The sequence below is a fragment of the Pristiophorus japonicus genome, chromosome 19, assembly GCF_044704955.1.
Source record: "Pristiophorus japonicus isolate sPriJap1 chromosome 19, sPriJap1.hap1, whole genome shotgun sequence".
NCBI classification, from domain to species: Eukaryota; Metazoa; Chordata; class Chondrichthyes; family Pristiophoridae; genus Pristiophorus; species Pristiophorus japonicus.
In genome coordinates, this window is record NC_091995.1 from 20426848 (window position 1) to 20440193 (window position 13346).

The following is a 13346-nucleotide window of genomic DNA, read 5'->3' on the forward strand; positions in this document are numbered from 1 at the left end:
CCTCTCTCCGCTGGTTAGACAGAGAGACAGCCTGATGGGAAACAGAGCAAGGTCCATCTCGTTGGCCTTCCACCGCCCTGAAAGTCGCACGATACGCTGATAATGGAGTTGTTGACTAATCGTAGCCATCCACCTCGATCAATTAGTCTACAACTGACCCGGACGTGGGAAGAGGAAAGCCCCCAGTGGTAGAGAGTTTTGGGAAGCATGGGTCCGTGTATTGAAATGACACCCCAGCCCCGGGATTTGGGACAGGGTCAGTTGGCGGACGTTCCCAATGGGTGCACCCCCGCGGGCCGGATACCGGCCATGGGAGCGAGGGCTGTTTCCACACTTATCTTTGTTCCCTCCCCTCCCCTCCCACCAACCCCCCCCCTCCCCCCGCCCCCCCCCGGATCCTGAACGGGGCCGACTCTCCCTGGGACGCTCGAAAGCACTCTGCCGATAGCGAGCGACCCATTTGTAACGTGCGGGTCCGGAAACAGGGTCGCCACATTAACCGAACACACTGTGAGGCGGGGGGGGGGGGTAATTCCAGGGGTTCGGTTCGAATGCACCCCTGTCGAATTGGGTAGAGAGTAAAAGCGGGGGCGGGGTGTAAAACCGGGGGTGGCCCCCGATGCCGTGCGTTGTCCCAACGGATGGGATCGGTGAAAATTGCCCGTTCACAGCCAAGCCCCATCCCATATTTCACACCAGGGGTCACTGGGTCGCGAGCAGGAGCGGGAACCTGTGCTGTCCTTCCCCACCTTCCCATAACCCACGGAAAGTTACGCCTAATCCGAACATTCCCCTTCTCAGCACCCCACTGAGACCGGCTGACTCGGCGCAGGCATGGGATCGCACCATGCCGTTTCCGCGTTAACCCACTTTGGCCCAACACGGGAGCCCCGCCATGTTTCTGTCAATGCGCCTTTGTTGCGAACTCCGGGTCCCACCGATGTTGGGTCTGACCCAACGACCCACCAGCCACTCACGGCCGTGTTTCAGACTCTGCGGGGGCGGGGTTGAGGCGGTACCTACCCAGCCAGGTGTTCATCTTGTTCGAGCTGCAGTGCTCCAGTTTTGGCAGGATCAGGACATCCTGGTCCCCCGCCGGTGCCTCTTTGGTGAACTCCTAGCGACAGAGCAGATTAGAAACATCAGAATCTGTATCTCGAATTCCCTTCCCTCGCTCTCATATTCATTCTCATTGCTGGGTAAGTGTCTGTTGTTCTGCTTCAGACCCCAATCTCAGACCCAAAGGTGATACCTGATAGGAGCCATTGCCCTCTGTCTGCAAGGACCTCGTGGTATAGAACTCCACCTAGTGGACCACTCTTATAATGCAACTACTGATGTAATAACAATAAAAGGTCATGTGGCAAAGTAATATGATGACAGTCTCTGCTAAGGAGCCATCATGTAAGGTTTGTGCTTGAGTCGCTGTGTAAAGATATCACATATGGTGACGAAGATAGAATATTTTGATTCCATGGCTGATATTTTTGTTGGTGGATAATCCTGCCATCTGACAGAGAGACTTTGAGAGAGTCTTTGATTTGCAGAACAGCTAAAAATCCAAGGTAAATCTCAAGCACACTGGGCTGAACTGTTGACATTGCCAGAGTCCAGATGGCCGCGCCTATGGGAATAATCGGGCACTTGGGTGAGTTCCATCGTGACCGAGAGACTTTCGGAGTGAATGTGGAGCGGCTAGAAATATTTTTCACCATGAATAGTGTCATCGAAGTCCCCAATGATGCAAACATTAACTGAGTGGTTTTAGAAAGGAAATGGGCTATTTTCTTGACTGAAGCAGGCCCCGAGGTATATGAAACACTGAAAAATTTGCGTGTTCCCGTCAAGCCAAAGAACATGCCACTGACGGAGATTCTAAGCACTACAGTCCTGAGTCCCTGGAAATTGCTTAAAGTTATTGTTTTGGAACACAAAATCAATTAATTGATAAAGGTATCAGGGAATACATTGTAGCTTTAAAAAAGCTATCCATTCACTGTCAGTTCAGAAACTTTCAGGACCAAGAATTGCTTGACCACTTTGTTTGTGGGAAAAAAAGTGAAGCAATCAGAAGGAAATTGTTGACAAGCCCTAATTTGACTTTTGATTTAGCTCGTCAGACAGCTATGTCGATGGATATGGCCGACCAATATTCCAGAGAATTTCGCGGCATTTCCAGTCATCAGACAACCGAGGGTGAATCGCCTGCAGGCTATAAGTAAAAGGCAGTTGGGCTCCAAGGCTTCAGAAACTGGCCATGGGTACAGTGCATTGAAGTCATGCTATCTGTGCCTGGGACAATGCATTGCTCAAAGCTGTCCATATGTGAAGGCCGAGTGTTTTTGCAGCAAGAAAACTGGGCATCTTGCGAAGACATGCCGACTAAAGAGTAAACCGACTTTCAATGCTAGAAGTAGACATCGCCAGACACTACATTGCATTGAAGAGAAGCAACAGGATGAGGAGGTTCTGGAGATAGACGTCATCAGGAGCACGAGGGTATCTAACAGCGATTCGTGAAGTATTGTCATCCAAGTAGACATTGCAGGAATCAGGATACCCATGGAAATCACTGGCGCATCCGTGAGTGTAGTACAAGAATCGCTATATCTCGACAAGTTGCGTGATTTTCAACTGGGGAAATCGAAGATAGAGCTGCGAGGCTACTCAGGAGAGCTAATCCCTGTTGTAGGAAGTATCAACATACTGGTGAAATACAAGGATCAGTTTCAGAGCTTGCCTTTCATAGTAGTGGCAGGAGACAAGCCTGCCTTGATAGGTAGAAATTGGTTGGGATCACTGAAGCTGGATTGGAATTAGATTTTTCGTGTGGAAATGAAATTTGCATCGAAAGATGATGTCATCAAGCAGTATCCGAAGGTGTTCCGCGAAACAGGCGGTCTGATCCAAGACCTCAAGGCGAGTGTCAGAGTGCAGAAGGACGCAAGACCAGTTTACTGCAAGACACGTCCCGTACCATATGCACCCAAGGAGAAAGTTGAACAAGAAATCGAAAGACTAGAAACTGAGAACATTGGGGTAGAAATTCCAACGTTCCGGGCCCGAACGAAGTTTCTACGGACCCGGGAAGGCATCGGAAAAGCCTGCGCTGAAAACCGGCTTTTCTGATCTGTCCAGCTGGACATATCGGGAGCGAGGACATTTTTTGGGCAAGATTGCGGGATTTACGCATATCTTGCCCAGCAAATGTCTTCAAAAATCAAGAAACCACCATCAGTACCATTACAGTCATAGGCCTCCCAGGGTGTAGCAAAGATTACATGTAGATTTTGCTGAGCTAGAAGGACAGCAATTGTTCATTGTGATTGAGAGTCATTCGAAGTGGTTCGAGGTGTTCCCGATGCGGAAAATAACAACAAGTAAAACACGAGACAATTTGTTTTCTTTATGTGGCCTCCCAGAAGAAATTGTGTCTAATAATGGGCTGCAATTTTGTTCAGAAGAATTTGCGCAGTTTATGAGTGCACAGTACAAGTTGCAAAGCGTGCCCTCATCAAGCAAATGTTGGATCCAATCCAAGTAATTGGCAGTTGTCCTTGGACCACAAACGGGTAAATTTTCTGATCACTTACCAAAATACTCCTCATACAACTACTGGTAGAACACCAGAGGAGTTGTTTCTCAAACAACAGCCACAAACCAGGTTCTCGTTGTTAAAGCCAAACTTGGCACAGTCAGTAGAAGAGAAACAATCAAGAGAGAGAAAGAGAGTCGTAATAGAGGTAGAGTAAGAGTGAGATGTGTGAAATTGAATCAGAAGGTGAGAGTGAAGAACCACCACCATAAATGGTTAAAGTGGTTACCAGGAAGAGCAGTGAAGATATGTGGCCCTCGCACATATTTGGTCAAGGTGTTTGATCATGGACAGGTTAGGTTTGTTCACGCTGATCATATTTTACCGTTGGAATGATTTGATTATTGCTGACGAGTCAGATAGTCTTGTTACAAGTAGATTACCAGAAGCAAATCCTACATCAGATCTACCAGAAACAAGTCCAAGAGAAAGTCAGAATTTAAGTCTGAGTCCGAGTCCGGGAGACAAACAGTCTGAAGTTGTAGAGAGTTCAAATGTAGATCAAGGGTTGCCCTTGGAGAAAAACTCTCCTCAGGCTCAGCCTAGAATGAGTCTAAATCCTAAAACAAGATTGGAAAGTTCCTCTTCGAAATAGGAAAGCTGTGGTTAAGTTTGATTTGAAAATATGCGAAAATAAGTTAATATCTTTTTTTTGTGTATACCATGCAAATTATGTATAATGATTATTTTGTTGTGATTACATCTTCAATAAGAAGGGAGAAGTGTAATAGAGCTCCACCTAGTGGATTACTGATGTAATGCAACTACTGAAATAGTGGCAAAGTCACATGATCACAGTTTCCATTAAGGAGCCATCTTGTAAGGTCTGTGCTCGAGTAGCTGTGTAAAGATATCATAACTCTCTATGCGAGAACCTTGTTCCTCTCTCCCTGTGAGAACATTGTTCTGTTCTTCCTGTAAGGACCTCACTCCCCTCTCGCTGTAAGGACCTTTCCCCCCTCTCCCTGTAAGTACCTCACTCCCCTCTCCCTGCGAGGACCTCACTCCCCTCTCCCTGTAAGTACCTCGCTCACCTCTCCCTGTAAATACCTCACTCCCCTCTCCCTGTAAGAACCTTTCTCCCCTCCCCCTGTAAGGACCTCGCTCCCCTCTCCCTGTGAGGACCTCACTCCCCTCCCACTGTAAGGACCTCACTCCCCTCTCCCTGTAAGGACCTCGCTCCCCTCTCCCTGTAAGTACCTCACTCCCCTCTCCCTGTAAGACCCTTTCTCCCCTCCCCCTGTAAGGACCTCGCTCCTCTCTCCCTGCGAGGACCTCACTCCCCTCCCCCTGTAAGGGCCTCACTCCCCTCTCCCTGTAAGGACCTTGCTCCCCTCCCCCTGTAAGGACCTTTCTCCCCTCTCCCTGTAAGGACCTTTCTCCCCTCCCCCTGTAAGGACCTTTCTCCCCTCTCCCTGTAAGGACCTCACTCCCCTCTCCCTGTAAGGACCTCACTCCCCTCTCCCTGTAAGGACCTTTCTCCTCTTTCCCTGTAAGGACCTTTCTCCCCTCCCCCTGTAAGAACCTCACTCCCCTCTCTCTGCAAGGACTTTTCTCCCCTCTCCCTGCAAGGACCTCACTCTCCTCTCCCTGTAAGTACCTTTCTCCTCTCTCCCTGTAAGGACCTTTCTCCCCTCTCCCTGTAAGGGCCTCACTCCCCTCTCCCTGTAAGGGCCTCACTCCCCTCTCCCTGCAAGGACCTCGCTTCCCTCTCCCTGTTAGGACCTTTCTCCCCTCCCCCTGTAAGGACCTTTCTCCCCTCCCCCTGCAAGGACCTTTCTCCCCTCTCGCTGTAGGGACCTCACTCTCCTCTCCCTGTTAGGACCTTCTCCCCTCTCCCTGTAAGGACCTTTCTCCCCTCTCGCTGTAAGGACCTCACTCTCCTCTCCCTGTTAGGACCTTCTCCCCTCTCCCTGTAAGGACCTTTCTCCCCTCTCCCTGTAAGGACCTTTCTCCCCTCTCCCTGTAAGGACCTTCTCCCCTCTCCCTGTTAGGACCTTCTCTCCTCTCCCTGTAAGGACCTTTCTCCCCTCCCCTGCAAGGACCTTCTCCCCTCTCCCTGTAAGGACCTTTCTCCCCTCTCCCTGTAAGGACCTTTCTCCCCTCCCCTGCAAGGACCTTTCTCCCCTCTCGCTGTAAGGACCTCACTCTCCTGTCCCTGTAAGTACCTCACTCCCCTCTCCCTGTAAGGACCTCACTCTCCTCTCCCTGTAAGGACTTCACTCCCCTCTCCCTGTAAGGGCCTCACTCCCCTCCCCCTGTAAGGACCTCACTCCCCTCCCCCTGTAAGGACCTCACTCCCCTCCCCCTGTAAGGACCTCACTCCCCTTCCCCTGTAAGGACCTCACTCCCCTTCCCCTGTAAAGGCCTCACTCCACTCTCCCTGTAAGGACCTCACTCCCCTCTCCCAGTAACAACCTCATTCCCCTCCCCCTGTAAGGACCTCACTCCCCTCCCCCTGTAAGGACCTCACTCCCCTCCCCCTGTAAGGACCTCACTCCCCTCTCCCTGTAAGGACCTCACTCCCCTCTCCCTGTAAGGACCTCACTCCCCTCGCCCGTGCAAGGACCTCTTTCTGTTCCAGTGGGACTAATTGGACAGCTGTAGCAAGGATTGGCACGGGCTCGATGGCCGAATGTTCTCGGCCTGTGCTGTAAGGTTCTCCACAGGGGGGACGGGAGGTACCCAGACGGACAATCTATCGGAAAGCTCAGTCCCTCACCTCGATGGTGCGTTGAAGTGGGTCGACAATCTGCCAGACTGCCAGCGTGAGCACATCTATGGCCAGCAGCACGCTTACTGTGGCGTACAGCTTCCAGGGCTCCAGGTGCTGTGGGGTGGCAGAGCAAAACACGGTTAGAATCAGCCTGACGGCTCAGCCCTCCAAACAGGAGCTTCATTAACCAATGTTGTGGAGTGAAAGGAGGGGAGGGTTACTGCAAGCAGAGAAGGAGATGATGTTGGTCACACAAGAAACGCCATTCAAATTGGACGTGTGGGGCAGACACTGTCCTTTCCCCCTCTGGGACTGGGTGGTGCAGTGGGTCACACACTGTCCTTTCCCCCTCTGGGACTGGGTGGTGCAGTGGGTCACACACTGTCCTTTCCCCCTCTGGGACTGGGTGGTGCAGTGGGTCACACACTGTCCTTTCCCCCTCTGGGACTGGGTGGTGCAGTGGGTCACACACTGTCCTTTCCCCCTCTGGGACTGGGTGGTGCAGTGGGTCACACACTGTCCTTTCCCCCTCTGGGACTGGGTGGTGCAGTGGGTCAGACACTGTCCTTTCCCCCTCTGGGACTGGGTGGTGCAGTGGGTCACACACTGTCCTTTCCCCCTCTGGGACTGGGTGATGCAGTGGGTCACACACTGTCCTTTCCCCCTCTGGGACTGGGTGATGCAGTGGGTCACACACTGTCCTTTCCCCCTCTGGGACTGGATGATGCAGTGGGTCACACACTGTCCTTTCCCCCTCTGGGACTGGGTGATGCAGTGGGTCACACACTGTCCTTTCCCCCTCTGGGACTGGGTGATGCAGTGGGTCACACACTGTCCTTTCCCCCTCTGGGACTGGGTGATGAAGTGGGTCACACACTGTCCTTTCCCCCTCTGGGACTGGTTTCGATTCAAGTGATGGAAGGTCCCACCACAGTGCGTGTCTAGCGAGCGGGAGCAGCTGAAGCGAGCAGGGAACTGATCCACAAGTTTCCCACCGGATCGGACAGCAGGGATTGTACATGTCCACGGGCGGGCGTGACATCCTATGAGCTACATGACGTCCCTTGAACAATCGGACGTTGGGACACTTGGCATGTGGCCCTGGAAGCCCCAGTGTGTCGTGTCACTGTGGTCTGTGGAGTGCGGGGGTGGGGGGGGAGCGCGTATTTCAGTCCTAAAGACCCCAACTGGAGCTAAACCGACCTCAGGGGAACCGATTCAGCTCCTCAGTTATGGATCGTAACTTGCTCTTATTATGGGATGCCCCATGCTCTTGGGCCATCCCGCACCTGGCTGAGTGACTCCTCTCCTGCGCCCTCCCCGATCCGGGTTCCAATCCCGTTGACGTTCCTGGACTCCGAGAAGCGGGCTGGGGTCAAGGGGGGTTGGGGTGGGGGGGGGGTTAGGTACGGAGCGGGGTTAGTACCTGCCCCCAGCCCCCAGCCCCCAGCCCCGTGACAGGGAGGAAAATCCCTCCCTCAGCACCTCCCCCCCCCCCCCCCGCTCCAGCTCACCCCCCCCCCCCACCCCCACCCAGGGCTCCGATGATCCCCATGGAAAGGTATTGGGCTCCAGTTGCGATCCAGTACGCAGCGGGTTCAAAGCTGGCGTCGGCCTGTGGTTGAATCAATGTCAGCCGGAGCGATGGGGTTTGAAGATGGGAAATGAAAATGTCACACCGATGGATTCGGGGAAGGGGGATGTGTTCTGGTTCGGGGTGGGGGTATGCCAAGGCACAGTCCTGGAGCAGGGTCAGGAGGGAACAGTTTTTATCTGGGTTTGGGATTGAGGCACGTTCCCAGGGCAGAGCACGGGGTCAATGGCGGGGGGGGGGGGGGGTGGGGGAATGGTGGGGAGAGGGGGATGTTAGTCAACTTCGAGCTGTACCTGACCTGGGATGGTTTGATGTTGACACTGGGTGAAAAGATTGGGGAGAGATTCCAGTCTCCGGCACTCACAGCTCTCACCTCGGGGGTGGTGGGGGGGGGGGAGCAAATAAAACCAATAGTTCACAACCAAACACAGCAACAAACTTCGCATCCGACAAACCCACCCAGGACTCAAAGACCCTTCAACGTCAACTGCGCAAGGCTGGAATCCGGAACAAAAAGAGACAATGCTGGAAACGCACAGCAGGCCAGGCAGCATCCACGGAGAGAGAGAGTTTACATGGGCCAAAACGTGCGGCCTCTCCGGCAGCATACAGTGTGCATGCACCTCCCAAGAGGCCTCGCAAGTACCGGTCCTTGGCGCACGATGCACAGTGGCCGGGAACCAGCTTTTGCAATCTGTCAGAAATGTCTGTGACAGATTGCGTGCATTCCCGGGAGGAGGAGATTCCCGGGAGGAGGTCTGGGCTATTTGCCCACTCACGCCCAGCGAATGTCCTTCAAACTCTGACGCCTGGTAAAAGCAGGTGCATAGCTTACTTTTACCAACCTTTTAAAACATAGAAAAATTAATTATCATTATTATATTAAAAACCCTGTCCACGAAGATCAGTTTATTTTAAACCCGATTAAAACATATTAAACAAAAATAAATGTCAACAACTTTTTTTTCTAACACATTCAATTTAATTTCAATTAATTTTAAATATGTGAGCTGTTTTTTAAACGTGTATTGTGCTGTGTTTCGGTGTTTTTTTGGGGGGGGGTTCTCATTGATAGTAATGGGGGCTCGTACAAGCAGAGTTCCCATTATTATCAACGAGAATATTAGATAGTGATTGGTGGTCCCGGCCCACGTGACCCCAGGTTGTACTTGCGTACCTGGGATGGGTGAGCCATCGAATGGAAACCTTCCCGCTGCGATTCTACGTCGCTCCCGGACCACTGTGTACTTTTGTAACAAAAACATTTCGGGCGGAGGCGTTCGCCCACAGGAAGCCTCCGACCGCAATTTCCCCCTCCCTCCCTCGCCTCCCACTTTGTTTCAGGTCTGTGACCCTTCATCGGAACTCAGACTTTGCGCTCCAGGTTAACTCCGTACCTAAGGAAGGATATACCTGCCATGGAGGGAGTGTTCACCAGACTGATTCCTGGGATGGGAGCAGGATTGTCCTGTGAGGAGAGATTGAGTAGACTAAGCCTATATTCTCTCGAGTTTAGAAGAATGAGAGGTGATCTCAATAAAACTTACAAAGTTCTTACAGGGCGTGACAGGGTAGTTGCAGGGAGGATGTTTCCCCGGGCTGGGGGGAGTCTAGAACCAGGGCTCACAGTCTCAGAATAAGAGATTGTCCATTTAGGACTCATTTTGGCAAACTCCAGAGAGTAGAGGCCCAATCTAGCTACCTTATGTGTAAGAAAGATGGAAGGTGAAGGGACAGTTGGGGAATATATTGTTTTATTTTAAATTGAGGTACGGCCACATCCTATGCTGAATATATTTCGACCCACGCACTATTGCTGTGTAATTTGAACTCCTGTTATCATTGTGTTATCATCTGTAAAAAGACAAAGCGGCTGCAGTGCCCCATTCAGCCACCGAGTGGCGATGTTACATCACTTCCCTTTGATTCTGAAGGAGCCAAATAGTCACAAATCACAACACACGCCTTTAATTACACCACATATCAAAAGCAGCTCAAGTGCGCCAAACGTACTGAATTACCTTTCGAAGTGCAGGTATCTATTACGTTGAGGCTATTTATTCTCCGCCAGATAAGTCGTCCTCCCCAACTGCAATAAAGATAGTGACCTATCGAAGGGAAATTACTGGGGGTGGTGGGGGAATCTGAAAGTGGACAGGTCGGGCGACGCCTGGGGAGAGAGAGTGCCCACTGCCAATTCCAGTAAGGGCACCCCTCCCTCCGGGCTCACTCGACTGATGTTACCCTCGACTGCTGAGCGTCTCCAGGGATTTCTCTATCGCTGGCCAGTTCTCTGTGGAATCCTTCTGCCCCAGAGAGCTGCGGAGGCTGGGTCATTGAATGTATTTAAGGCGGAGATAGACAGATTTTTGCACGATAAGCAAAGTAAAGGGTTATGGGGAGCGATGCAGGGAAGTGGCGGGGCAGGCTCGAGGGAACAACTGGCCTACTCCTGCTCCTATTTCTTTTGTTATTGTGTAAAATGTTGACTCCACTGGGAATAAAGATGGGGAGAGGGATCAACAACCAGGGGGCATAGATTTATAGTAATTCAGGGAGGTTAAGAGGAGATATGAGGGGAAATATCTTCATCCAGAGGGTGGTGAGGGTCTGGAACTCACTGCCTGAAAGGGTGGTAGAGGCAGAAACCCTCACCACATTTAAACAGTACTTGGATGTGCTCTTAAAGTGTCGTAACCTGCAGGGCTACGGACCGAGAGCTGGAAAGTGGGATTAGGCTGGGTAGCTCTTGGTCGGCCGGCGTGGACACGATGGGCTGATGTGCTGTGAATTTCTATGATTCTATGATTCTGCATGTACTGGGGCTGCCGAGGTGGTCTCACCTGTTGTACACGTCACGAGCTACCACCTTTATGCTCATGTCTTAAACCAGAAATCAGCTCTGTGTACGGAAGGAAAAAACACAGCCTGATCATCTACCCAGGGACTGGGGCTGGGTGGGGGATACTGGCCGGGTCTGATACTCATCGTGAGCTCGTGTTCATCATACTGTGCCCCAGCTCAAGGGCAGGGGACAGGGGAAATACAGAGCAAGGGGGCAAGTGGTTTGAATAATTGTTACTTCATTAACAGCCAACGGGTTCACTGGAGAGGGGAGAGAGGGGGAGGCAGAGGGAGGGGAGAGTGACAGAGAGAGAGAGAGAGAGGGAGGGGAGAGAGAGAGGGAGGGGAGAGAGAGAGAGAGGCAGAGGGAGGGGAGAGTGACAGAGAGTGAGAGAGGGAGGGGAGAGAGAGAGGGAGGGGAGAGAGAGAGAGAGATAGAGGGAGGGGAGAGTGACAGAGAGAGAGAGAGGGAGGGGAGAGAGAGAGGGAGGGGAGAGAGAGAGAGAGTGAGAGAGGGAGGGGAGAGTGACAGAGAGTGAGAGAGGGAGGGGAGAGTGACAGAGAGAGAGAGAGGGAGGGGAGAGAGAGAGGGAGGGGAGAGTGACAGAGAGTGAGAGAGGGAGGGGAGAGTGACAGAGAGGGAGAGAGGGAGGGGAGAGTGACAGAGAGAGAGAGAGGGAGGGGAGAGTGACAGAGGGAGGGGAGAGAGAGAGAGAGGCAGAGAAAGAGAGAGAGAGGAGAGAGAGGCAGAGGGAGGGGAGAGTGACAGAGAGAGGGAGGAGACAGAGGCAGAGGGAGGGGAGAGTGACAGAGAGAGAGAGAGGGAGGGGAGAGAGGGGAGAGGGAAGGGAGAGAGGGGAGAGGCAGAGATAGAGAGGGAGGGGAAAGAGGCAGAGAGAGGGGAGGGGAGAGAGAGGGAGGGGAGAGAGCAGAGGGTGGGGAGAGAGAGAGAGGCAGAGAGAGGGGAGAGAGGGGAGGAGGGGGAGAGGTAGAGAGAGAGATAGAGGGAGGGGAGAGAGGGGAGAGGGAGGGGAGAGAGCAGAGAGGCAGAGATAGAGGGAGGGGAGAGAGCAGAGGGAGGGGAGAGAGCAGAGAGTGGGGAGAGAGAGAGAGGCAGAGGGAGGGGAGAGTGCCAGAGAGAGAGAGAGAGAGAGGGAGGGGAGAGGGGGGAGAGGCAGAGATAGAGGGAGGGGAGAGAGGGGAGAAGGAGGGGAGAGAGCGGAGAGGGAGGGGAGAGGCAGAGAGAGGGAGGGGAGAGGCAGAGAGAGGGAGTGGGAGGGGAGAGAGGGAAGGGGAGCGAGGGGAGAGGCAGAGAGAGAGAGGGAGGGGAGAGAGGGTAGAGACAGATAGAGGGAGGGGAGAGAGGCAGAGAGAGAGAGGAAGGGGAGAGAGAGGGAGGGGAGAGAGAGGGAGGGGGGAGAGAAAGGGAGGGGAGAGAGAGAGGGGAGAGAGAGGGAGGGAGGGGAGAGAGGCAGAGAGCGAGAGAGTGAGGGGAGAGAGGCAGAGAGCAGAGGGAGGGGGAGGGAGTGAGGTGGAGGTAGAGAGAGAGGGAGGGGATAGAGGGGGAAGAGAGGCAGGGGAGCAAGTCAGAGAGAGCAAGGGAGGGAGAGATAGAGGGAACTAGAGAGAGAGGGAGGGGAAAGAGGCAGCGGGATGGAGAGTGAGGCAGGGAGGGGAGAGAGAGAGGGAAAGGAGAGAGAGGGAGGGGAGAGACAGAGAGGGAGGGGAGAGCGACAGAGAGGGAGGGGAGAGACACAGAGAGGGAGGGGGGGAGACACAGAGAGGGAGGGGGGAGACACAGAGAGGGAGGGGAGACACAGAGAGGGAGGGGGAGACACAGAGAGGGAGGGGAGACACAGAGAGGGAGGGGAGAGACACAGAGAGGGAGGGGAGAGACGCAGAGAGGGAGGGGGGAGACAGAGAGGGAGGGGAGACACAGAGAGGGAGGGGAGAGACACAGAGAGGGAGGGGGGAGACACAGAGAGGGAGGGGGGAGACACAGAGAGGGAGGGGGGAGACACAGAGAGGGAGGGGAGACTCAGAGAGGGAGGGGAGAGACACAGAGAGGGAGGGGAGACACAGAGAGGGAGGGGAGAGACACAGAGAGGGAGGGGAGACACAGAGAGGGAGGGGAGAGACACAGAGAGGGAGGGGAGACTCAGAGAAGGAGGGGAGAGACACAGAGAGGGAGGGGAAGACACAGAGAGTGAGGGGGAAGACACAGAGAGGGAGGGGAAGACACAGAGAGGGAGGGGGAAGACACAGAGAGGGAGGGGAGAGACACAGAGAGGGAGGGGAGAGACACAGAGAGGGAGGGGGAGACACAGAGAGGGATGGGAGACACAGAGAGGGAGGGGAGAGACACAGAGAGGGAGGGGAGACACAGAGAGGGAGGGGAGAGACACAGAGAGGGAGGGGAAACACAGAGAGGGAGGGGGGAGACACAGAGAGGGAGGGGAGAGACACAGAGAGGGAGGGGAGACACAGAGAGGCAGGTGGGAGACACAGAGAGGAAAGGCTAACAAACGAATCTAGAGGGAAGAGAAAACGAGGGAAGCGAGAGGCAGGAAGAATGAAGTTGCATCTGTATAGCACCT

At 53.5% G+C, this 13346-nt stretch overlaps 1 protein-coding gene across 1 annotated transcript in view; it reads right to left on the minus strand.

Annotated features, from left to right (window-relative positions):
* Positions 1-13346, minus strand: part of gabbr1b (gamma-aminobutyric acid (GABA) B receptor, 1b) — a 662620-nt gene that overhangs the window by 28704 nt on the left and 620570 nt on the right. The window contains exons 17-18 of the mRNA XM_070862216.1: positions 6318-6425; positions 1024-1117 (exon numbers count right to left, since the gene is read on the minus strand). Of these exons, the coding sequence (XP_070718317.1) occupies positions 1024-1117; positions 6318-6425 (202 nt within the window). The remainder of the gene's footprint in view (positions 1-1023; positions 1118-6317; positions 6426-13346) is intronic.